A 26,756-nucleotide genomic window follows, 5' to 3' on the forward strand; every position below is an offset into this window, starting at 1 on the left:
CTAGATGACTCCAGTGTGCAGCCAAGCTCTGCCCTCTGCCTTATGGTCTAGTGACGAAGACGGCTCCGATTTACCTTCTCATGCAACCCTCACAGCCCGTAGGAGCATTCCATTCTTAGAAATTAAGAAACTGAGATTCAGATCTTTCCCAAGATCCCTTAGCTGTACCAAAATTCAACCCTGGTCCTTCGATTCCAGGCACCATGTCCTTTCAGTCACTTTGCTTGTCCCTCCCCTTCAGCAGGTCAAAAATCAGTCCTGGCTTTCCCCCGCTCTTTAGAGCTAATATTCACTGAGCACTTACAAAGTGACCATGGCTGCTGTCCTTACTCTGACAACAAATATTTGCCTATCGCTATTACTCCCATTTTAAAGAGGGGGAACTGAGGCACAGAGGTGGGGCAACCCGACCTTGGTCACTTAGCCAGGAAGTACTAGAGCCAGAGTTGAACCCAGCTGTCTGCACTGCACCGGGGGGCTCATGCATGGGGGAGGAAGAATGTCGAGATGGAAGGGGAATCTGGACCAGCATGGGGCAAGCGCATGCAGAAGCCGGGAGTGTGGGCAAGGGTGGGCTGCAGGTCCCGCGCAGGCAGGCAGCTGCGGCCCCAAAGGTGGACAAGTCACAACTTGGAAGAAGCTAGGAGAGCGCTGGGACATACCTATACCCGGGAGATGCCCATGTAACCCTCTGCCTCGCCCATGCTGCAACTTATATTCTTGTCTCAGCAATAACCAATTCCAATGATTGCCCGGCCCAAGGTGTCCAGTCAAAGCATATGATGGGCTAACACCAACTGTAGAGCGCAGTGGGAAGGGGGAAGTAATGGCTCCCTTGAGTAGCAGTGGTGTATGTACCCAAAATGAGCTCAATACAGCCTCACTTGTACACACACCCCCTTCCACCTGTGCCATGCTGACCCTTGTTGCTCCTCCCCATCCTGCCTGGTCCCTTCTACTTCCTGTATTTGTTGGCTACCTTCCCAGCTCTGGACCTTGGCTCTGTTTCCCTGAGTCCAGCAGCTCCCCTCCCATTGGGCACAGTGTCATTGTGAGCAAACACTGGTGATTCACCCCCCCTCAGCTCCCGTGGACCCCCTCATGCTGAGTGTCCCCACGCACACACCACCCGGGGACAGCGATGAGACCTGGGACACTGCAGAGCCTTTGATTCCTCTTGGCACTCAGGTGAGCGCCAGCCTAAGAGACCTACCACACGGCCCCGCGGCTCTTCCTGAGCGTTAGCTTGCCAACCCACGTACAACCTATACACTTAGTTAATATTTTTCTTCAAGTCATCTCCTGTTTCAGCCTTTGACAAATGTATTAGAAATGGAATGTTTACATGCAAGTGGAAAGCTAGTATCCCTTGCCATTCACAGAGTCCCGTAACAATAGAGAAAATGGAAAAAAGAAGTAATTTCTATCCAGGTTCTGTTGTCTGTCTTTCAAAGTTTCAGAGCCTGCCTGAGGGGGGATGCCTTGCTGTTAGAAAGGGAGATCACACATGAAAGAGAGAGGTAACTGACAAATTGGATCAATCCTTCTTGCTCCTGGACATTCTCAGAAGGAAAACTTCTGAAGAGAATTTTCTCACCAAGACTGCAATGGTGTTTAAGGCCTGGCCCCTGCCCTTCCTCACCAGACTGCCCACGGGACACAGGGGCTCCGCTTCCCCTGGGCTGAGCCAGTTTTAGAAGCGAGCCAGTCAGTAGCTTGGCTGCGGCACCGGCACTGGAAAGGATCCGGCTGCTTGCAAAGCACAAAAGCATTTCCCACTCCACAATGGGTTCCAGACCTCCCTGGACAAAAAGAGGGGCTGGCGCAGGCACTGGGGCCCTCTCATCGCTGGCCCTCACCCCTCAGACACCACGCCTTCCTGCCCTGGCATTGCCTCCCAGGGCAGGGGTGGTTCTGCCGGGGTTAATGACCATTAGAAGTCAAAACCCTAAAGAAACTTCAGCGTTAAGAGCAAAGCCTTGCAAGGTGAAAACTCACAGCCCTCGGTGTTCTGTTAGACTCTTTTCATGGCCACTGTTATACACCTGCTTTCCTGCATTTCCTCTGATGCAGAGCAGACAGTGCCAAAGAGACTCAGTGGCCGCTCAACTCCTGCCTGCAAAACAGGAGGCTTGGAGTTGCTAGAGCCCTGGCTGGTGTGGCTCCTTTGGTTGGAGCATCATCCTATACACTAAAATCAATTTTTAAAAAAATTTGCTAGAGCTACCACCTGCTTTCCACCAATTAGCTAACAATTTTTCTAGAGATTCTGGAAATCTGTATACAAATGTTCATAGCAGCCCCAAACTCGCAACAACTCTACTGTCCATCAGCAGGTGAATGGATAAACAAATGATGGCATATGAGCACCATACATAGTAGGGTGTATTGTACAATACAATACCATACAATACTCCTCAGTAATAAGAAGGAATAAACTAAAAATCTCAATTATGCTTAGTGAAAGATGCCAAATCCTATATAATAAAAGGCTAAAATGTAAATAGACCGAACAGCGGAACAACCGAACGGAACAACCGGTCGCTATAAGTTCACTGACCATCAGGGGGCATGCGCGGAACATGGCGGGTGTCAGCCATGGGGGGATTGGGGAGCAGGTGAGTGGGGGCGCCAGACCAAGGCAGGCGCCAGTCACTGTCATTGGGGCGAGCCTCTGGTGGTTACTGAAAATTCTTTGCTCCTAAGCGCCATGGTCCCGCCTGGTACTCGCACCTGCTGCTGGCACTGGCCCTGCTTGCACCTGCTGTCAGCGCCTGGTGCTGGCCCTGATTGCTCAGCACTGTCAGTGCATGTGAGCAGCGGCTGCCAGCCCCAATCCCCCTCAGGGCTTTGCCACCTCCCCCTGCTCCTGAGATGCCATCGGGGCAGCAGCCGCCACTTATACCCGCTGCTGGCCCCGGCCCCAATTGCTGCACGCTGTGAGCGGGTGCGAGAGGGGTTGGCGCTGTCAGTGCATGGGAGCAGCGGGGCGGGAGTGGGGCTGCCAGTAGACAGAGGACTGGGGGCTGTGGTGGGAGGGGGTGGGCAGGGTCCCAGAGATGAGCTGAGACCCGCTCCTGTGCCCACTGCAGCATCACAGCCCACAGTTCCTTTCAAGGTGCACGAATTCGTGCACTGGGCCCCTAGTTAAAAAATAAAAGAGTGCATAGGATATTTCTCCCTTCGTAGAAAATTCTAGAAAATGCAAACCTATAGTGACAGTAGATTAGGGGCTGTGTGGGAATGGTGGGGAGGGGGGCAGGACAGGAGGGAGAGATGACAAAGGGGCACAAGGAAACCTTTCATTTGTTCATTACCTTGAGGCGATGACCTCATGACAAAAATGTCAAAACTCCTCAAATTGTACACTTGAAAGACATGCATCTAATTATGGGTCAAGGAAAAATAAAGCTGTTAAGAGAAAAATGTGAGGAGCCAAATAACATGTGGACTACTGGTGTTGATCCTCTGATTTAAACCACTCCACCACCATTTCCTTGAAATTCACTGTGCATTTTGGGAGGCACTGCGGTTGCAAAGGTGGGCGGTGCTGAAGTTCTCAGGACAGCAGTGGTGCAAGCCGGCCTGGCCGCGACGAAGATGGAGACCCACAGACACGGGCAGGCATGGCCCAGAGAGAGCCTCTGCCCTCACTCTGCGGCTAAACTCTCGAGGTTTTTTGAAGAATCTAAAGATTTGAATTTTCTTCCTCTGTGAATCTAGTTGGCCTGCTCAAGGACCGAATGCCCTGGGAACTAGCTGCCAGCTAATCATTGGCAACATCAAAAGCAAACAGAGCAGTTAGGAGACCACAGCAATAATCCAGGCAAGAGGTGGTGGAGACCCGGCCAGCAGGGAACAGGGGAGGGAATGAGAAGTGATGACATTCGAGGGTAGAACCAATCACATTTGCTGATGGAGTGGATGTGGGGTGGGAGGTAGAGAGGCATCTAAGTGGACTCCAAGGTTTGGGATGGAGCACCTGGAAGTCAACGCCCCTGGAAGCCCCTAGAAGCATCTGGAAGTCAGAGCCACCAACTGAGATGAGAGGGCTCCAAGTAGAGCGGGTGGGAGGGTGAAAGTCTGAGGGTGGGAGCTGGCTCCGCCTGTCGGCTGCCTCTGAGAGAGCCTACAAAGGGGTAGGGTGGCGGGGTGAGCTGTCGAGAGGAGGCAGAGAAATCCAGTTTATCTGATACACTGACAACCTAATCCAGGCGGTGCTCCTGGCTTGTCCTGATCCCCCGGCTAATAACGTCATTTGCTCCAACCACATTAACCACCAAGGTGGGAAAATGCAATGTGACTCAAGGGCACACATTGCAGAGGGTGGCAGGCACCACAGAGGGGCGTTTGCATCCTCACAAATTGGGCACCGTCTGTGTGATGGGGCAAGCTGGGCTGGCCCCGTGCAGGAGGAGTGACAGGACTTGGCTCGGAAGCTCGGAAGCAAAATGCAATTAGAGAAAATCCGATGAGAATTAAATGACCCAGGATTGCATTTAAGAAGGATTTGGTTCTCTGAGTATTCTGAGCCTGGAAGGGAGGAAGAAAAAGGGAGGAGGAGGGAGAGAAGGGAAGGAGACAGCTGCTTACCCAGATGTTTGTCAAAGACAAAAGCACTCTACAACCCACACTCCCGCTATTTCCTACCACCCAGTTCAAATGCAGGTTCTCAGGCCCGACCCCAGACCCGCTCAATCAGAGCCTGCATTGTGATTCAGTCCCCAGGTGACACTGGTGATTACCATGCACGCAGTAATGTTTGAGACACGCAGGCCTACACTGCTGTTTTCTAAATGTCAGGCATCCACCAACCATCTTTACCATGTTTGCCATATCCCCTCACACCACTTGTAACATGATTAACAATCTTCAAGTCAATTCATTTTGCAAAAAGACTTAAATGTGTTTATTTAAAAATAACACTTAGCCTGGCCAAGGTGGCTCAGTGGTGAGCGTTGACCTATGAACCAGGAGGTCATGGGTTCGATTCCTGGCCAGAGCACATGCCCTGGCTCGATCCCCAGTAGGGGGCATGCAGGAGGCAGCCAATCAATGATTCTCTCTCATCACTGATGTTTCTATCTTTCCCTCTCCCTTCCTCTCTGAAATCAATAAAAATATATTTTAAAAAATAACACTTTATATCACTATCCTCAGCGGAAAATTGGCATTATCTGTCATAAGTGGAAATCACCATAAAAATGCATGAAACAAGATACAAGTAAAGCAATGCTGTTTCAGCTCTGGCTGGCTACTGCTGCCTGCCCAGCCTTCCTAGCCTGAGGTCCTCACTCTGTGTAAAAGGGAAATCAGCCCATGTTAAAGGGATGAGGGAGGCATTGTAGCATCCAACCAAGACCTTCCTCTTGATGAAGCAAGATAGTGAGAAGCTAGGAAAATCCATGGGCAAGTGGAATGGGGAAACTAAGACAAGAAAATAAAACAAGACCAAACAATTTGAACTTTTTACAGCCAGCTGGCGAATTGCAAGACCTTATCTTCCCCAACCAAGGACATTTGAGAGCAAATGGTTACTACCTCCCCGCCCTAACCAGAGAATACATAGCTTAAATCACCCTGGCCTGGGAAAATAGAGAACAAAGACCCTATTAATGCCATTTGTGCCAGCTAAGCCCAAGGACAGATGAAGTTGGGGAATAAATAACAAAAAAACTTATTAAAGCCAGACAGACCCAAGATAAAAAATAAAACAGACCAAAGAATAATCCCAAATTCCCCTACACGCTCATTTTGATGCGTCAGCCTATTAAAATGCACCTGGAAAGCTGATGAATATTCTACTGAAACCCTCCCCTAAGGTTCTCACCTGCAGGAAAAAAGGGGATATAAAGCCCTCAGGACCAAGACTCAGTACAGGCTTGCTCTAGCACGCCCAGGCCCCTTCCCAGACGTGAACTTTTTATCTCTTCCTGAACTCTAAGGGTCCCCCACAAGACTTGCAACTAGGGGAGTGGAGGGCAGCAGCAAGTTGACCAAGGCTCACCCCCTGATCCTGCCTCCAAGGACCCCCATTTCTCTGACTTCCCCGTGAGCTAAAGCAGTCCCGCCTTGCTCACTTCTATCACCATGACCTTCACTTGCCATGGCTCACTTCTTTCCTACAACATTTCTAGGGAGTCAAAGCAAAGCACTGCCTAGACTTACCCCACTGTTTCTTCCACCCTAACTTCTTCCTTTGTTTCACTGTCCCAGGCATTAATAAATAGACTCTCAAACCCACCTCGACTCAGGTCGTGAAATCTTTCCAACATGAAGTCAAGAACCTACACACTACAGGTTGGCCTGAGGCAGCCCCGCTCCGGGTCTGTCCCTGTCCGGTAACATTGAGGTCATCACAAGGATTGTAAAAAGACTGAAGAAGGAATCGCTTTCTCACTGTGTGGTTCAATGATATCAACACTATTGTCCATGTCACTCACCTGCTGTCATTTCCCCTGTCAGGCGAGCTCCTACACCTTTAGAATAAGTGCTGTTCTAGTGCAGTGTCCCTGCCCCATACCTCCTCCCCGTAAGTCCTTGCATCTTTTCCCCTCATCTAGAATCCTCCCTCTAAAAGGCACATTCAACCAGGTAAGTGGATGCAAGTGGGGACTTATGTTTATCTGGAGACCCCCCTAGACCCTGGCTCTCAGGACAGATCAGTCCTCAAGGGCAGTCTCCTGCTTGCTGGTCATCAACTGCTTCAGCCCAGAGAAGCCACCAGCCCCTTTCCTAGCCATTGGCAACATGACCAACACATACCCCCCAGTGCAAGGACAAAGTACAGGGATGAGGGGCCAGGACAAGTTGTAAGGTTTGGGGTGTGGCCTGGGGGATGGAACCCCAGGATCATGGTGAACAGCTAAGGTTGGGTACGCATCCCCAAACCACTGCATGGGGTGGGGGGGGGGGGGGAGGTTCAATGTCCGCATGGGAAGCCGTGTAGACCTGGCCTTTCAAGTGGGTTCCCATGACCACTTGGGCAATAATTTAATTGCTTTCCAGCACAGGTGAGGATGAGGGCCTAGAATTTCCAGAAATGCCTCTTGCCAAGGGGATCAGACCAAGCTTAACAATTAACAGTTAAAGTTTTAAGGGGAGCATTTCAAACCCTCCGGCTGAAACAAACTGTGAAAAGGGGAAATAGGTGCTATATATTTATCTTCATTACATCAACTCCTTCTTTTACCGTCTTAACAAAGCCAAAGACAAGTTCTTGGTCAGGCAGTGTTGTCAGTAGTGTCGTGTTGGGGTTTGGTAGATCTCAAATGGGTGCTGGCTTGTTTGCAAAGCAGCTGGTGGTTATATAATGCCTATTAATAAAAATCCATGCGGTTGCAAAAACTCTGATCAGCAGTGATGAGGCTGTTAGTAATCATTCAAAACTTCCCCAGAGAAATTTGGAAAGGGAAAAGGTTTTGCTCCCCACTTCCACCCAGAAGATCCTTTTTCTTTCCATTGGTAATAGTATTTATACTTGTTACCTTTTTATTGAGTGTTTACCGTGTGCCAAGTTCTGTTTTACAAGCTCCACAGAGATCCACCATTAATCCTCACAATAATGTCAAGTAGGAATTCTTCCTGTTTTTTAAACCTCACCTGAGGATATGTTTTTTTATTGATTTTTAAGAGAGGAAGAAAGAGGGGGAAGGAAAGGGAGAGAGAGAGAGAGATGAGAAATATCCATCAGTTACTTCCTGCACGCACCTTGACCAGGGCCAGGGATTGAACCTGCAATCCAGGTACATGGCCTTGACTGGGAATCTAACCCACAACCCTTCAGTGTGCAGGCCGATGCTCTAATCATGCAGCTACACTGGCTAGGGTGACAATAGCAATTTTTTATGTATATTTTACCACAATATAAAAATAATTTTTCCCTACAAAAAAGAGAAAGACAGAAAGAAGATACTTGAAATTAAAAGCATTCACTCATTCACGCATCATTCTCTTAAAAACATCAGTTCAAAAGTTATCATTGTAATTCATTTCATTCGTCGCACAAAGATTTAAGGAGTGTCTACTGTGTGCCAGACAGTATGCTAAGCAGTGGGGGACCAGGAGCTGTCTAAATTTATATGGGGCAGGAAGGATAAATTCCACGCAGAGAAGAGACTTCCTGGAGGTGTGGAACAGCATGACACATCGGAATAAGGGAGTAGCGAAAGGGGGCATGTGAGTATGGGAGTGGCAGGAGATAGTGACAGAACTTGACAGTGCTGCCTACTCCTCAAATTCCAAAAGCACCTCACCCCTCAACGCAGCGTCCTGATGCTTTGAAGCCATTGAAGGTCAAAAGGTCACATTTTCAAAGATGCTGATGTGAGGGGAGTAGGTCTGCTCAGACACGGTTCCTGGGGCTCTGATATCCACACCCATCCTCGGCCCTCTCGGCCATCAGCAGCCTTTGGGCGCTGTGGGGACAGCCCAGCGCCAACATTCAGGGAGCAAGGGAGATTTACCCCTAGATGCTTGAATCCTCCTAGGAAGCTCACGGCCCCTGCCCTCCTCTGGGCTGGGCACGCTCACAGACTGTGTGACAGGTGGCAGCATGTCAGTGGCAGGGGTGGGTGGATAGCATGGCCAGATGCTGCTGGGACCACGGGAGGAAGGTGAGGGTGTGGCAGAGTGGACAACGGTCCTGAGACGCCTCTCGCTTACTGACCTTAGCGAGCTGCATCTGCAGCTTATTCTTCACATCGGTCACCTCGGAGATGCGGGCGTTGAAAGCCAGGTTGGTGTTGGTGAACTGTTTCCACATCTGATCCGACAGGGTCTCAAAGAGGTTCTTGGCCTCCTCCTGCAGCCGGATGGAGTTGGCCCGCATGTTCTGCGAGTGCCTGATGTTGTCATTACTGAACTTGGCCCAGGTCTCAGGCACGGAGATCCTGCAAGAGGCACAAGGGAATTCAACACAGGTGAGGACCAGGGGTGTGTGGCAGGCCTTGGGGACCTCCGAATCCAGGGTCGCTGAGCCTCGGCTCTCTTGACCTGTGGTCGGGGTCAGACTCTGTGGTGGGAGACTGTCCCATGTACTATTAGATATTTAGCTGCAGCCCTGGCCTCTGCCTACCAGATGCCAGTAATGCCCAGCAATGCCCCTCCAGTGTGACAAACAAAAAAGGTCTCTAGACATTGCACCATGGTCCCCAGTTGAGAACCCCTGGGCTAATCCAACCCCCCCCCCCCATTTCACAGGTGTGGCCACTGCAGTGTAGAGAGGGCAGCTGCTTTCCAGGGTGAGTTATGGGAGAGGGAGAGTCCCAGAAAGTCTCTTCTCCATAACACCGCCCCCCCAAAAAACAACAACAAAAAAACACAGAGACGGGGCACCATGCTGGCTGCGGGGTCTCTTCCATGCAGGATGTGCATGTGGCCTTGCTACTTGCACTGACTTACTTGCTCAACGAATGTTCTTTGAACACTGACTACATGGCAAGCCTTGTTCTAGACACTCAGATAGAGCCAGACACAAGAACAGCAACATCCCTGACCTCGTGGCAATACATTTCTAGTGGAGGGAGACAGACAATAAATAAAGATGCTTACACAGGGTGTTTGGGCTATGAAGGAATTCAGGAGCAGGATGATGAAAGAGAGACAAAGGGAGCGGGGCCATCAGGTGTCAGGGTCATAGAAAGAAAGAAATGGAATTTATACTCCGAGGGTGTTGAGGTGCTCATGGATTAGCTCTTGCACAAAGTTGTTACCACTCAGCTCTGAAGGGCAAGAGGAGAGGGACAGGCAGGAGAGGAGGAGGCTTGGAGGGTCACTGAGAGGGAGGGAGAGCGGGAGCAAGGGAGGATAAGCCCCCACATCCTTCTCCTCCTTCCTCCCTCCGTCTCCTGCTGCTGTCCCTCCTATTGGCTGAACTCAACCGGAAACCAGATGGCAAAGAGCCAGTCTGCACTGGGCAGCCGCCTCTACAGCTAAGGAATGAGGGTAGGTAGGGGCGGAATGGAGACCCAGGCTGCCTTGGAAAGGGCGGGCAGGGAAGGCTTTTCAGAGGCGGCGACTCATCAGGGACTCAGTTTAGGCAACAGAAAGCCCTTCCTGTAGATACAGAAACCCCACAAGCAGCCACAACGCGCGAGAGTGTTGTCCTCTGGGGGGCCTTCGAGCTGGCTTCAGCTCCTGCGTAAACCAGACGGGATATCTTTTCAAGGCCTTTTCTAGCCAGGAGGTCTGTCCAGTCATTAAATAAAGTCCCTTTCTATTCTCGGGCAGTAGGAAAAAGAGACTGAATTGTCTGAAATAGAAGTCTCGTTCCAGACGTTTTAAAGCACACTTGGACTGCATGGTGGGTAGACATTTTCAAGCATATGTCATAGGTGGTTGTTTTGTCCTGGCGTTCGCAGGCGTTAACGACCAGCAATAGACAGGGGTCTCAGGCTTCTGGGGATGGGAGAGGCACCGTGCCTGCAGAGTTGTCATCCAACAAAGACCTGAGGCTCAGAGAAGGGAAGTGTCCTTTCCAAGGTCACACAGCTCCTCGCCATCAGATGAGGGAGGAGGAGGCACAAGGACAGCAGAGGAGAGCAGCAGCTTCACCCGCTGCTGAACGGGGCACCGTCAATGTCAGGAGCAGCCACCTCGGAGCCCTCACCCTCCTCGGGAGCAGGCAGCTGGGCTCCCGAGAAAATGACCCGCTAAGCACATTCTCCCTGGGGAGCTTTGCCAGGGGCAGCCCGTCTCCTGGCAGGCGGTGTGCCCCGGTGGGAGGCAGGCCGTGCTTTCTGTAGCCTGTGTCATCTGAAGACTTAAAGACAGAGACGGCAGGCTTTGCTGGGGAGGCAGAAAGGCGCCTGGATAACACGCACAGACTCGGTGTCCATCCAGTGCGGGCTCAGGTCACGGCTCGGCCCCTCACTGTGTGAGTTTCGGCCGGGAGCTTCCCCTCTCTGAGCCTTAGTTTCCTCATTGTCAGTGGGGATAATAATGGTGCCTAAGCCCGTGGTTGTTGAGTGACTAAATGTGAAGCCCCCATCACAGCACCCGGCAATAGTAAACACTCAATAAGGTATTTATGATTCATGAGACACTGTGTATAAAGCTCTCAGCAGGGGGCTGGGACATAGTAAACATCAGGTAAAAGACACCCACCATCACCATCATCACCATCACCATCATCACCACCACCACCACCACCACCACCACCACCACCACCACCACCACCACCATCATCAGTTAACCCGTGGCAAAGAGAACTGAGGTGAACAGAGACAACTGCAATTCAGAGTCTCCAAACAACCTTTAAGCTGCCCAGACACTGCTTTCACCAAAGAACTTCTATGCATATGTGCATTGCCCATGGACACAGACAACAGGGGGTGAAAGACTGGGGTGGGGCGGGAACCAGGTGGAGGGGGTAACAGGGTAGGGGCAATGGGGATATCTGTAATACTCTCAACAACAAAGACTTTTTAAAAAAAGAAACCCAAATGAAAGCCCTGAGCTAGCACACCTGAGGAGCGGTTAGTCACCACAAACAGCAGTGGAGGTGCTGGCTGAGGGACTTTAAATAGAGGCCTCCTGGGCACGGAAGTCGGAGTCTCCACCAGCCCAGCCGGCCTGGCTGCCCGGGTTTCAGGGAGGCACCCGTGTGGGAAGGCAGTCCTCCCACTCCCTATCCTGATGGGCAGCTGTGGATGAGGGCACCAAGCCCCCTAAGCCCTCCCTGCTCACCTTGCCAGTGCCATAGGGGAGGTCACCTTGTCAGGAAAAGAAATGCCCCTAGGAGCTGCCATCGCTGGAAGCGCCAAAGGGTCCTCTCAACACGTGTATTTTAAGATCCAGAAGGTGGTCCAGGAGACTGGACTGCCAACAAACGCCTTCTCTCCCTCTTTCCTTCTCTCTCCCTTCCTTTCGTCCTTCTTTCCCTCTCTCCCCCCTTTCATTCAACCAATATTTATTGCACACCTACTATATGACAAGCACAAATCTATAGGCAAGAGATTTTTTTTAATGGCCCAAGATGGACACCACCCCTGCCTGTACCCCAGAGTCTCTCTCTTTCTCTCTCTCTGTATGTGTCTCTCTCTCCAGCCTTCAAGCTACCGAGTGGGAAAGCATGCATCAGTTCTACATGAAGTTCCGGGATGCTGTGACAAGCCCACAACAGTGCCCAGCATGCAGAAGGCACGTATCTCATAGCTGCTGGGCTGAGACAGTGAGGTCATACAGCAAGCACTTCATAAATGTTGGCTGTTGGCATACACGAGGCTCTGTGCTCAGCACTTCACACGCCCACCGTTTTATACTCATAGCAACTCTGGGCAGTGGCACTATGATTAGCCCAGGGGAAGGAAACAGGCCCAGAGGGTTAGGTAATTCACCCCACGTGCCAGTGTTGAGGCTGGATTTGAGGCTGGGCAGCCGGGGTCCACTCGTGACCACTACCAGCACAGGTGGACATCAATCGGCTCCCAGCCGAGCTTGAATTCCTCTCCCTCTGGCTATAGCCATGTTGTTGTGGGGTTGGTTTGGTGGCATTGCCAATCGAGGTGCCCCAGCATGTCCTGGCCCAGCAGTAGTGGCCGGGTGAGCCTCACTCAGCCGATCGCTTGCTCTGTCTTGCTGGAATTTGAATCTTGGGCAAAGTGGGGCAAGAATGGCAGGATGGTGGTGCTCTGATTAGCTCTCACTTCTTGGCTCATTCAAGCTGCCAGAGCCTTCCCCTCCAGCCTTCCCCTTGAGTCTGTGGCTCTCCAGTAAATTTCATCTTGTCTTAAGTGTTTTTGACAGAATTGGATGTTATGGGTTGCAACCGAGGATCCCCATTGAACCACACTGCCTCTCACTTGACTGGCACACGATCAATGCTCCTTTAAGCTGCTTGGTGGGAGCAGACTCAGAGCCCCCCTCTCCCATTGGACAGGGCCAGATGGGGACCCAGAGCCCAGTACTTACGTGCCATCAACCTTCTCCACGCCATGGAAGAAGCTGATGCAATCGGATGTGTTCCTCAGGTTAAAACACTTTTCGTCAATAAACTGGGCTGAGTTTTTGTCCTCAAGGTCTCTCTCCAGAGCATGCTGAGCATCTCGGTTATCCCTGGGGTGGAGGGGAGGGGGCGTCAAGGATTTATCCCTGGACTGTGCCCTCATCCAGAGTCCCTCCCCCGAGGTCTCATGGGAGGTCGGTGCTGAGCCACTGCTGAAAGCCAAGTCTCTGGACTCCCAGGAGGGTGCTCTGTCCACCCAGCAGCTTCTCAGGCCTCTTCCCACTTCGATGCCCCCACCACATACCCAGGACCTCCCCGCAACCCCTCAACCTCCCCCCAGTCCAAGCAAACCTGTTGCCATTAGAACAGGGGTGAGCAAACATTTACTGTAAAGGGTCAAATACTAAATATTTAGGCTTCGTCAGTCATATGGTCTCTGTGGCAAAGACTAAGCTATGCAGAAGGCCATCATAAATAATATGTAAGTTATGGGTATGGCTGCATTCCAATAAAACTTTATTTACAAAAACAAGTGGTGGGCCAGATTTGTCCCTCCAGCTGTAGTTTGCTAACCTGATTGAGAAGCTACGAATTCACACTTTGGACAAAGCCCGGTATCGCTTTAAACCATGTGTCTCATCCTATGCCCGGCACAGAGGGAGAAGACATGAATAAGACCCAGTCGCTTACCTTCACGTTGCTCACAGATTTGTGTAAATAAATACAGTAAAACTACATATGGTACAGAGTGGCAAGGGCAACAGTGCAGGTTTGTAAAGGATAGACAGTAACAGGAGGAAGCCATCAGCTCAGGGTGCGGGGTAACCAGGGCAGTCTTCCCAGGCACGTGTCTGGGCTGGGATTTCATAATAACAGGAGCAGACATTCCGGACAAAGTTGGGTGGGGGGTGAGAATTCCAAGCTGAGGACACCTCGTGTGCAAAAGCAGAGGAGCTAGAGACCTGTAAGTGTTTAGGGGCCTAGAAGCAGCTCAGTAAGGTTGTCAGAACCAGGGTCCAGGCAGAGTCCAGGACTGGGTGGAGCCAAGGACTGGATGGTCAGGGACTGGACACTCAGGGACTGGATGGTCAGGGACTGGGCACTTAGGGACTGGATGGTCAGGGACTGGGCACTCAGGGACTGGATAGTCAGGGACTGGATGGTCAGGGGCTGGGCACTTAGGGACTGGGCACTCATGGACTGGATGGTCAGGGACTGGATGGTCAGGGACTGGATGGTCAGGGGCTGGGCACTTAGGGACTGAGCACTCAGGGACTGGATGGTCAGGGACTGGGCACTCAGGGATTGGATGGTCAGGGACTGGGCACTCAGGGACTGGATGGTCAGGGACTGGGCACTTAGGGACTGGGCACTCAGGGACTGGATGGTCAGGGACTGGGCACTCAGGGACTGGATGGTCAGGGACTGGGCACTTAGGGACTGGGCACTCAGGGACTGGATGGTCAGGGACTGGGCACTTAGGGACTGGGCACTCAGGGACTGGATGGTCAGGGACTGGATGGTCAGGGACTGGATGGTCAGGGACTGGATGGTCAGGGACTGGGCACTCAGGGACTGGATGGTCAGGGGCTGGGCACTTAGGGACTGGGCACTCAGGGACTGGACAGAGTCAGGGACTGGGCAGAGGTAAGGAGGGGACAATAGGGAGGGCCTAGGACTTGAACCTCCAGGGCTGGTATCTTGGCTAAGAAGTTTAGACATAAAGGCTACTATTTGCTAAACTCTGAACATAGGAGAACCACTTTCATGATTCTTGTCATATTCCCAACGTGTATATACTATTACTTACTTGCTACTTGTCTTTTTATGAAATAACTTTTAGAATATAAATAAATGTATTGTAAAAGGAAAACCTCCACCACGGTCTTTAAAGGAAAACCAATAAATCTTCCCATAGGTCACCTCAAACATAAACCCTAAGCAAGCACTGACAGAATCCACGTCTCTGGAAGGCTCCAGGCCTGGACCTTTTTCTGTTTCTCTCTTGATTGAAAAGAGTGGATTAGTCAGTTAAAGACACCTAAGCGTCGACTGGGACTTTTGCCTTGAAGAACTGGGCGGTAATAAGGGACCAACTCTGACTAAGCAAGTTGAGGTCCAGACACCAACTACAGTGATGGGTGCACATCTTACATTGGTCTCTCTTTCCCCTTCTGCATCCTCCCATTCTCTCTCTTTTTCTTTCTTTTCTTCTGTCTCTCTATCTCCATATCTCTTTCTGACATATTTCTCTCTTTCCCTCTTCATTCTTGCTTTCTCTATGTCTTAGGGCCCCTCCCCCTCCCTTCCCTCTTCCCCTCCCCGTTCCTCTCTCCCTCTCCCCAGTGTGTCTCTGTCTTTTTGTCACTTTCTTTTTCTGCTACCGACACTGGGAGCTGGTGAGGGCTTCAAACAGGCCAGGAGCCAGAAAATGAAATCCTGATGGTGGGCCCCCGTCTATCAGGATACTCAGGGGCGACGTTGGGCAGGAGGAACCATCCTGGAGCCTTCGGAATGAGCAGCGCCGTGGAGAAATAGAGCCCCATCTTGTCTAATGAACTGGCATGTGAAGAAAGACCAGAATGTAGAAAGAACCTGCCAGAGTATTGGAGGGGCACCTGGGGCCTCAGAATCCCTGGCCAGCTGGTCCAGACTCCGGGCCCTCGCTGGCGATGCCCAGGGAAGGACGGACAGCCCCTGTCTCCCTTCGTGGGCCCGTGACGAAGAGCCCAGCCCTTGTCGAGGCTCACCCGGCTGTGGGTCCACCAGGAAAAGCCGGAACTTGGCTCCGGCCCATCAGGAAGAGCCTTCTGCTTTGTTAGAGAGCTGGTGAGCCGAGGACACGATCCTGCCCAGGTGGGGGCCTCGGCCTCACCCACAAAACCACAAGTCAACCAGCCAGCCCAGGCCTGTCAGTGCCAGGTTGGCCACCCGAGGGGGTCAGCGGCAGAGCCTCCCACAGGGGGCCAGCACCCACGGTATTGAAGCTCTGGCGAACGGCTGCTCCTCAAGGTCCAATAGCCTCTATCCAGGTGGCCCGGCCTCTGGTCCTGCCAAGGGAATGTCCCCTACACCTGCTCATTCCCTCCCACCTCCTCTGCCTCAGCTGCTTCGTCTGTGTCCCTCCCAGCCTCTTTCTCTATGTCCCCCTCCATCTCAGTTCTCTGTCTCTGATGCCCCTCCTGCTTTCTCTCTTTGTCTGGCACATCTGTGTCTCTCTGACCCGTTGTCTCCCCCCCCCCCCCCCCGCCCCCGCCACACACACATCTCTGTCCTTCGCTTCATGTCATTCTTGTTCTGTCTCTCTCCCTCGGACATTGGGCCCCCTCTGTGTCTCCCAGTGGATGGGACTGTCTTGGTCTGTCTCGGTCTCTCTGGATCCTCCAATTCTCCCACCTCAGCCTTCATTGCCTGGGGTTGCCAAGCAGCACTCCTTCCCCACCCTAGTCTCGGAATTTCTCTTTCAGGGTCCAGCTCCCCAATTTCAAGTCTGGGCTTTTATTCACTCTGCTGGTTCAAACTGTCCCGTTCCCCAAACTTCAGCCCTCCCGTCACCCCAACACCAAGTTCTGTCACAGCCTTATGTCAACACCAAACGGAAAATCATCTCTCTTGCCAGAAATATATAATTGTAAAAATAAGAGCAATACAAATATAATAGAGATGCTTGCCTGCCCTAACATTCCTGTTTAAATCCAAGGATTTAAGGTTTTTTAAAAAGTGGATTCATTTATAGACAACATTAGGCAACCAGTGGTCCATGTGGCAGGGGAATCGTCGAAATCAGGACGAGGCGTCAAACACAGAACTTAACCCCACCTCAGCCATTCAACGGGCCCTTCACCCACTGCTGAGTCTGCACCTCATTTCCAACCACCCTCTCGGGCAGCTCCCTGAATCTGCCCCTGGCCATGCCCTCATGTTCTGGGGGTAGCTTTTCAACACTGCCCGGGGTGCTTTTTGTCCTGGGTGATTCTCTCCAATCCCTGCCACCCAGTTCTCACTGCGGTGGAGTTGAGGGGCTGCTGTAGGGAGGGTGTGTGTGTTGGGGGGTTACTGCTGCTCCTGGGGTATAGCAAGCCAGAGCACCAAACCCCCAGAGCCTATCTGCAAGCTGCCTGGCCTCTTAGCAACCCATCAGGCTGCCCCTGTGCCCCCCACATCAGGAAGGGGTGCCCTGGAAAGGTTGCCATCCTGCCTCCTGCCACCAGGGTCTGAGGAAATGGGCAGGAGAAGCGAGCAGAGCAGCGTGCCCTGCGTGACTTAAAGGCAAGTGCCCCGGTCAAGGGCCGGGCGGGAAGGCTGCCTCTGGAAGAGCTGGGTGCCAAGAGCTTAGCTGTGGGTCCCAAGCCCCGTAAAACTCGAGCCTCCCTTTAATTATGGGGGAGCCTCCTGGCTTGTCATGAGACCAGTTACATAATCTTCCAAGAACGAAAAGCTGATTCCTTTTGAAGACACATGGCTCAGGCGTCCACCAGCTCCCCTCTGGAGATGCCCGGCCCTTCGCCTTGATGCCAATTGCCACCCACTCTGCCATCGCCCCAGGTTCAGGGCTCACAGGGGGGGAGCCGCAGGCAAGGGGGGGCCACGGTGAGAGCGGTTTCTTGTGCTGCGGCCCCCATTGCAAACAGGAACCACCAGTGATGTGCTGACTCAGGGAAATCAATGTGCACATCTCAGTAACCCCCATTGGTAGCATGGAATCCACTATCGGGGCAGCGTTTATACGCGGACTTTGACAAATGCTCCAAATCAGGATTTTTTTCCTTCTTTCCCAGGGAGCTGGTTGTTAAACACCAGTACACCACTGACCAAAAGAACCACCGAGTGCTGGGGTCCATCTGGCTTGCCCCCCACAACCTGGGGGGCCCAAACAAGCTGCAAGAGGGAGAGAAAGCAGCCCTTACCGCATCTGGATTTCAATTCTTTGAGCTAGTTTTCTCATCTGTTCTTGGCAGCATTTCAGCAAATCCACCTCCTTGAATGAAAATGTCAGAAACAGCGGCGCCCCTTAGAAACGCACAGCAGCCTGGCCCCCAGGCCAGTGACCACCCCTCCCCTCTCATTGCCCACCCTCGGCCCCACAAGCTGAGACACAAGGGTGGGGCCCATGTCCTGCCTCACCCCACGTGATCCCCGGGCCAGACAGCTAAGGGTCGATTGGGGAGCTTCAACATTCCTCACCCACTTTCTTCTCTTTTTATATACTTCCAGGTTAAAAGGACATCTAGCACCTACTCTGTGCCAACTACTCACTCATAGATTGTTTGATCGTTAAATTAAATAAGGCATACTAAGTGGTACAGTGCGTAATAACATACAGTAGGTGCTCAATAAATGCTAGCCTTTTAAATTATTTTTACTGGTGTAACGATGATGATGCCCATTTTAGAGATGAAAAGACTGAGGGTCCAATGATCTTTCTCCCTGTCCCTAAACTGCAACCTGGGCCCCCACCCTGGCTTTCTGAGCCCTGACTTTGCCTGGGCTGACAGGTGGCTTCTGCTCAGAAAGCTCTCTGACCAGCTGGCCTCCCTCCTCCCTTAGGGGGGACTGGGCTCACCAGGAGGCACCTTACCTGGATGAGGTTTTTCTCCACATTGTCATGGACCAAATCGATCCCGATCCTTTTCTCTCGATGGTACAGACACTCCAGTGCCACCTGTAGGAAGCAGCGGGAAATCAGAGGAACTCCGGTCTATCTTGGCCGTGATCTGATTTATTCCCCGGGGAAACCTGGATGCTTCATGCAGCCTCACCATCGTGCGTCTGAGTGGGTTTCTGCCTCCTCGCCACAGCGGCGAGCTATCACGGCCGCAGGGGGTGCAATATTGGTGAGTATCTCACAGGTTTGCTGTGCAGGTGAATATGACTCTGAACATACAGCTGACCCTTGAACAACACGGGTTTCAACTACACGGGTCCACTTATATGAGGATTTTTTCCCCCCAATAAATACTGTAAATCTGTTTTCTCTCCATTATGATTTTCTTAATAACATCTCTTTTCTCTAGCTTACTTTATTGTAACAATACAGTATATTATACATATAACATACAATATATGTGTTAATTGACTGTTTATGTTATCAGTAAGGCCTCCAGTCAACAGTGCGCCATCAGTAGTAAAGTTTTTGGGAAAAGTTATACGTGGATTTTTGGCTGCATGGGCACCAGTGCCCCTCACCCCATCAGTGTCCGGGCCAGCTGGATGTGGAGATCTCTAAAAGGGGGGAAGCTTTGCAAAGTGACCAGGGCCGAGACCCAGGCAAGCCTGCCACACAGCAATGGACCTACAACTGTCGTGGGGACGTGAGCAGAGCGGAATGGAAGACAGGACAAGTGGCAGCTCAGGAGCCCCTGCCATGACACCAGGAAAGAACGGGGAGGGGCCGCTAGCCTGTGATGTCACAAAGAGCAGCGGGGGAGCAGGCAGTGGGGAGCTCGGCATCCTGGTGTGGGAATGCCAACGCACCTGGGAACTCAGGAAGGCGAGGGATTCATGGATTCCACGAGGATTTCCTGAACCCCCACTCTGTGTCCCCCTCAGTCACGGTAGCAGGGATACCTCAGTAAGCCAAATAGGTGGCCCCAGCTTAATGGAGTTCTCACAGAAGGAAGAGAACACACACACGTAAACACATAAATGCAATCAGAGAGCTGTGATGAAAACAGGGTGATGTGTGGGTGGGGAGTCAGGGTATCAGGGTGGTCAGGGAGGACTTCTTGGAGGTGACAAACCATGACCTGAATCATGAGAAGCAGCAGTGATGAATGGGCCAATGCGCCAGGAAGAGGGAGCATCAGGTGCAAAGGCCTAGGTCAGAGGAGGAGGAAGAGGAGGAGGTAGAGGAGGAGGAGGAGGAGGAGACAGAAAGCCACTGTGGCTGGAGTGGAGAAAGCGAGGCTGGAAGGATGAGCAGAAGCTGGGTCATGCAGCGCTAGAGGCTGTGACTAGGAATGTCGATGTTAATTCGGGAGCATGAGGAAGCCATTGAGGTGGCTTTAGCGGGGGAGTGGGGAAATCCGGTTCAATATTGAAAATCACCCCTCTGGCTGCTGTCTGGGAAAGGGGTTAGAGGGGAGCAGGAGTGGGGAAGCCAGGGGGGAGGCAGTCACCACTGTCCAGTGAGAGACACCCGCACTGAGGTGGTGACCATGGAGACGGAGAGAAGCGGACAGAACTGAGATGACTCTGGTGCCTGTGCCACCACGTGGCTGCCTGAGGCGGCACATGTGATGGGCAGAGCTGGGCTTTCCACACAGGCTGGAGGTAGGAGACAGTGGGAGAGGAGAACACAGATTTGGGACACTGCCCTGGGTCTCTGAGCAGCATCCCTGCCCACTCTCCTCCCAGAGAAGAAACTTAGGGGTGTGGGGAGATAGTAGGACCCCGCCCCCATCCCACCAGAGTGGACGGACCCTGTGCCATGACTCCTGAGGGGTCTGGAGACAAGACCGCTCCTGCAGAAGTCCCCACACCTGACGTGGTTTCCAGGTAGGAGGTTCCGAGTCCCCACACACTCCAGGGAGCCCCAGAACATCATCTTTGTGGCCGAGATGAGCTCCCCAGCCTGAGGCAGACACTGCCGGTTCCTTACCCAATGTCCACTCCAGGACCCCGAGAAAAACACTCACTCACCCAGACTCCTCTGAGCCAGGGAGCCCAGGTGAGTTCCGGCAAATGGGCTAAAAATGGAATCCCATGAGGGGCCTTCGGGAAAACGGATCTTCCCCATAAAAAGGGACAGACCCAGTGGGCGCACTGCCCTACCCCCACCCTCCTGCCTCAAATGAGAACATCACAGCGCTCCTTGCAGGCGGGAGCAGTAGGACAGCAGCACATGCTAAGGGTGGCCGAGCAGAAAGATCAGAGCCTGGCTGCCTTCTGGCATCAAGTGGATGCCTGATGTGCTTCCCTCTAGAATTCTCACTATGACAGACAAAGAAGCTCCTATTTGGTTGAGTCGCTGTGGCCACCTATTTGTTTACGTGCAGCCCAAAGCCATCCTCACCGTTCCAGGATATGACGGGAGACCTGGAGGCCAAGGAAGTGTCACAAGTGTCCACATTGAGATATTTATTCAACAGATACTTATGAGTACCTACTATGTGTCAAACACTGAGCTAGGCTGGGAAGACATTCCAGCCACTTGTCTAGTCAGGCATAGACACATGAGTATGTCTTGAACATGCTGGTGACAAAGCAGACACAATTCCATGCCCTCGTGGCACCTATGTTCTAGTGTGGGGAGAAACACAGTAAATAAATAAGAGAGAATGTTCTAGAATTGTAAGAAGGTGTTAAGAGCTTTGGAGGAAAATGAAGTGGTTATTTTAAGTGTGTCCATCCATCACACACATGCAGGCCCCCACATGCTTGTAATATCTTGATGAAACTCTTTAATGTTGATATAACCCCAAGGAGAAGAAGGCATTCTATTCGGTGCGAGGAACCCTGATTTGACTGGGATTGTCCTAAATTGACTAAGATTATATATTTTTAAAATATATTGATTTCAGAGAGGAAGGGAGAGGGGGAGAGAGAGAGAAGAAAAACATCAATGATGAGAGAGAATCACTGATTGGCTGCCTCTTGCATGCCCCACACTGGGGATCGTGCCCTGACTGGGAATTGAACCATGGCTTCCTGGTTCACAGGTCAACGCTCAACCACTCAGCCACGCCTGCCGGGCTAAGATTATATTTTGTATGTTATAAACAGATTACAGATGATGTTGCAGCACAAACCAACCTGCAAGGTGCCTGTCACGTGATCGCTCAAGGGACGTGATGGGGCTGCATCGCAGCAGCCACCGCCCCTCTCCCCGCCCCACACTCACCTGCAATGGGCAGTTCACCTCGTCCGCTGCACACTCCAGCCGCTTCCTGATTGCGTCCAAGCCTCGGTTCTCGTTAAGAAGCCTCTCCAGCTCGTAGTTCAGCTCAGACTTCCAGAAACCGATGTCCGACAGCCTCTGGCCCAGGTTCCGGCAGGTCCCCTCCTGCATCTGGTGCGTCAGCTGGTCCTTGTCCTGCATGAGCCGCATGGAGTCACCGATCAGCCGGCCAGCCCACAGCCGAGAAGCCTCCGCCCCGCGCATCTGCATCTCGTGGGACCTGTCCCAGTCGTGGGGGCTGTAGCGACAGAAGAGCCCTGCGCGGAGTGAGGGCAGGATGGTGGGCGGCTTCTGAACGCCCTGGCATGTGGCCCCCTCCTCCGGGCAGATCTGGGCGGTGGAGACCTTGTGGAAGAGGCTGGGTCTCCAGGTGTTGAGGTAGCGGTACCCCGGCAGGTAATAGGGCTGGTAACATTCCTGCATCACTGGGGCCTGCACATCCAGAGGCTCATTGAAGCTACAGGTTTTCCTGGGGCCACAGTAACTGGCGTTCTGAGTGGTTCCAAGAAACTCCATCATTTCCCATTAGCCCACAAGGGCAAAACTCCGCCCAGGAGAGCCAAGGCCACAGCAAGGAGAACCGGTATCCCTTAGGGACCCGCAGGGCCTCTATGACTCGGCACTGTTGTCATAAAGCCCAGGGGACAGGGCTTCCCGGGGGCCCTCACTCCCTTTCAGGCCTGCGGGGACCATATTGTCCCGATCAAAACACACAAAATCAACAAAGTCAATGTGAGTTTCTCAATCCACGGTTGGAGGTGCAAGAAGTGACATTTGTCTATTTTTCCATAACAATCGAATTTACTAATCGAGTTAGTAATCGAATGTTACTAACTCTGCCTGTGGGAGAACATTTGATGTAGTCCATGCTGGTGCACACAGTCAGGCCAGCTGGGTCAAGGTTACTCGTTTTCCTTTTGTCTTTGTCCCCAAGATGGCACCAGCGCAGTACATCCACAGCAGGGACTGTTCCTCGGCAGCCAGAAGGAACGGGCTCTTGGCACGCAAAACAGTCGCAAATCTCCGAGTAAATCTCCCCTGCACTCAGCTGAGGGAAGCAGCGAGGCTCCGAAGGCACATCCTGTGGGCTCCACTTGGATGACATTCTGGAGGAGGCAGGTCCATGTGGACAGCAGACAGATCAGTGGTTGCCAGGGGCTGCGGCTGGGAGGACAAGAAAATTCGGGGATGGCGATAGTACTGCTCTACGTATTGATGGTGGCGGGGGTTACACAACTAAATGTATTTGTCAAAACCAGTAGAAAAGGTGAATCTTACGGTACCTAAATTATACTTCAGTAAACCTGATCTTGAGGGGAGGGGTTCTGAGCTCCACGACTCAGCAGAGACCATGTCTAATTGCTCCACCAGTAAGTCCCAGCCAACCATTGAATGAATGGATGGGCATCCAGGATGAGAGTTTTATCATTCAAGGTAAAAACAGTAATACAAGCACTAGCTACGGGTAGAAAGTACAATTTAGACTTTCTCATCACCCCTAGCTACTTTTAGTCTCCTCAGCTATAACTACCATTCTCAGATTTTTGTATCTTTCCAGAAATACTTTATGCATATACAAGCATACATAAATCTATATCTTTTTACGTAAATGATAAATATGCATTTTACGTAAATGATAAATATGCCATTTTCCATACAACCATAACTCTTGGACAGCACTTCGATCTTTTCCTGTTAGTAGCTGTGCGGCCCTGCATTCTATGAGTTACTGTTGTGTATTTGACCATTCTCTATGCCTAGGCATTTGACTTTTTTCCTCTTTCTTGCTGTTACAAACATTGCTTCAACAAATGGCCTTCCACATGCGCGCCTTTAAGCAGGTTAGTGGGAGTCCAGTTTTCACCCAGCTCACCTCTCCCTCTCCGCATGCTGGTCTCATGAGTTTGACAGGCACACAGACGCCCCACCACCAGGATGAGCACATTTCCATCCCCCAGGAAGAGGTCTGTGCTGTCCCTGTGCCCCTAGCCCCGGCAACCACGCGTGTCCTCTGTTGTCTCTGCCCCCACAGAATGCCGTATAAACGGGATCATGCAGCACACAGTCCTTTGGGCCTGCCTCTCTTCCTTAGCAGGAAGCTAAATGCAATCTGTAACCCTCCGCATACATTTCTGGGCAAGTCTGAGCATAACTTCTGGAAGAAGTTACCAGATGGAAGCACATGTATATTTTTTCCTTGGATATATACAGAGTGGCCAGATTATTATGATCTCTGAATGCATAATAATCTGGCCATTCAGGGTGTGTGTGTGTGTATATATATATATATGTATGTGTGTGTGTGTGTGTATTAGAGGCCCGGTGCACGAATTCGTGCATGGGTGGGGTCCAGCCAGTCTGGCCAGGGGGAGGGGACATGGGCGATTGGCCGGCCTGCCTGCTGGTCAAACTCCTGGTCAAGGGGACAATTTGCATATTAGCCTTTTATTATATAGGATATATACTGAGTGGCCAGATTATTATGCATTCAGAGATCATAATAATCTGGCCACTCAGTGTATATTCATGAAGGTTTCCCCTTTCTTGGGGGCCCCTAGAAATATACTTTATTACTAGATGTATTTTTATGTGCATGCATATCGTCCTGAAGGTTTTCCTGTCCTGTTGGCATTGACGGGGGGGGGGGGGGGGAAGGAGGGGGAGCAGCCAGGGTTTTCCTTGAACCCTGGCAACGGCTTTCAATTCAGACACTGAGGGGCATTAGTCAGGGGTGGCTGCTCCTGCCTGTTTGCCTTGGCCACAAGCCCAGTACGTAGGTGTGGGCGGCTCAGACGTGAACACCAAGGCCCCCCACCTGGCACCAGTTACAGGACTGCTGTAGAAGGGGAGCAGGGTCTTAGAAAAATCCGGGAACTTGTGAAATAAGTCCCTTGCTGACCTCTAGTGTGGACAGCTCCAAGCAGGCCGGAAGGATCTGTGGCCTCACTCCCCTGGGCTCCAGGTGGCCTGCTTGACTGATCTGGCGAAATGTGGGAGGACAAACCCCATTGAAAGTCAGCCCCCCACAGAGTTAAACTGCCACCAGAGAAACCAGCCCATCTGCCTTTCAGCGCTTTGGGCTCGGGCTTGATTTCCCTAAGCGAGGCAGGGACTCCTTGAAGAAAAGAGCGGATCTCCAAGTTCTGACATTTGACTATTGTTGACATAAGAAATGTCCAAACCTGTAGAGAATTTTTATAAGATTTTATTTGAGCCAAACTGAGGAACATTGCTGGGAAGCAAGATCTCAAATGTTCTGAAGAATAACAGTGTTGCTGTTTCGTTTGTACATTTGGACTTAAGGAAGGAAGATGACCGGAGGGTGGGGGAACGTAAGGCAGGGATCGGATTACTGAATAGTTAATAAGATTTTGTGCTCCCTTGAGGGTGGTGGTTCTTCAGAGGGGTCTGAAAAAGAGGATTACTCTGGCATCTCAAAGGTGTGTTAACCTAGATGCATAAGAATTATGGTGAAAGGGCTTGCTGAGGGCAAAAATAAACCTTTTACTAAAAAGTTATAGGTCTGGGAGGTGACTACCCACCAGGACCTGCCCAGTTAGAAATTTATGATCAGATCACCCTATGAGGTTACTTTCAGTTAGATTTATTACTGTGCCTCTTTTTCATCCATACTACCTGTACATTTTTTTAACATACATATTGTACACGAATATATATATTTATATATATATTGTACACGAATATATATATATATATATATGACTCATGCTTTTTTTTCCCTACTGTAAAGAGAGAGAAGAATATGTCATGTTAGAAGTGGAAAGTTGGCAAGAGGTTTGACACAAACAAATCTGTTTTCTCAGACTTGTTAAGTACTTGCTCTTCCACTTCCGCCTGTTTACAAAAACATCAGCCGCAGTAATCAGTGGCCATGGGCAGCGGGCCTCCCTGGCCAGGAAGGATGCACACAGGGAAATCTGGTCCATGCTGTTCAGGTCGAGGTGGCCTTTCCTTCCAGTGGAATCCCAGCTCCGCCTCCTTCCCAGCCTGTGTGCGGTGGACGGGAGTAGTGAGAACCAAGTAGGGCACAGAAAGGTACTTAGCACATAGTAGGTGTTAAACAATTGTGATTGGTATTGTTATCATGACACCACACGTTGCCACGTCCTTTTATGTTTTTATCTTTGAAAATGCTGGGAGTTGGGCATTATCCACTCCCTCATTTTACAGTGGGCAAAGTGAGGCTCAGAGAGGTGAATGTGTTTGCCCGGGGGCACACAGCTAGTCTCTGGGATCGGCTCAGGTAACACCCTCTCTGTTTCCCAAGGGGAAAAGTTGAACCAGATAAAAATCCTGGATGTGCTTCCAGCGGGGCTGGCAGGGAGCTCAGAGAACATCTCAGTGAAGTCAGGTCTCTATATCCCCAAGTGACAAACAATTTTAAAAACTCAGTGGTTTTCAAACACGTTGTCTGATGTGAAAGGTTGTCTTCAAATAAACTCCCACAGAAGCAGGGCATGTGGCACAAAGAGCTCTGAGGTGCTCTGGCTGGAGGGATTGGAGGTGGGAGGGGCCTTACCCGTGAGTCCACAGGGCTCCATGGAGCTCAGTGGAAGCCCCTGATTTAGTCCACTCCCTACCCCATTTCTCAAATGAAGGTCACCTACCCAAGAAGGGGAAAAGCCAGACTCCATGTCCAAGTTTTCTAAAGTCAGACTAACTGTTAGAGAAAGGATTTGATTGCTATAGTAACCAAAAAGCATTCTGTTGAATTTGCAATCGTGCTGTGGATGAGTGTGGCTGTTTACGTTTCTCATGGCTCCTGTCACAAATCCTCACCGAGTTTGTGGCTTAAAACAACACAAACTCATTCTAAAGAGAGCCTTATGGGGCTCACATCAAGGTGCAGGCTGGCCTGCTTCCTTCTGGAGGCTCCAAGGATGAATCCGT

The 26,756-nt window shown here is 51.4% G+C and overlaps 1 protein-coding gene across 1 annotated transcript in view; it reads right to left on the reverse strand.

Moving 5' to 3' along the window:
• Positions 1–22,361, reverse strand: part of TEKT5 (tektin 5) — a gene marked incomplete at both ends in the record, with an annotated part of 37,443 nt that extends 15,082 nt beyond the window's left edge. Inside the window, 5 exons of the mRNA XM_079798643.1 lie at positions 8,669–8,891; positions 12,913–13,056; positions 17,854–17,924; positions 18,525–18,608; positions 21,789–22,361. Of these exons, the coding sequence (XP_079654769.1) occupies positions 8,669–8,891; positions 12,913–13,056; positions 17,854–17,924; positions 18,525–18,608; positions 21,789–22,361 (1,095 nt within the window). The remainder of the gene's footprint in view (positions 1–8,668; positions 8,892–12,912; positions 13,057–17,853; positions 17,925–18,524; positions 18,609–21,788) is intronic.
• Between the last annotated feature and the right edge of the window lie 4,395 nt (positions 22,362–26,756).

The sequence above is a fragment of the Cnephaeus nilssonii genome (assembly GCF_951640355.1).
Source record: "Cnephaeus nilssonii genome assembly, chromosome: 2".
Classification (NCBI taxonomy): Eukaryota; Metazoa; Chordata; class Mammalia; order Chiroptera; family Vespertilionidae; genus Cnephaeus; species Cnephaeus nilssonii.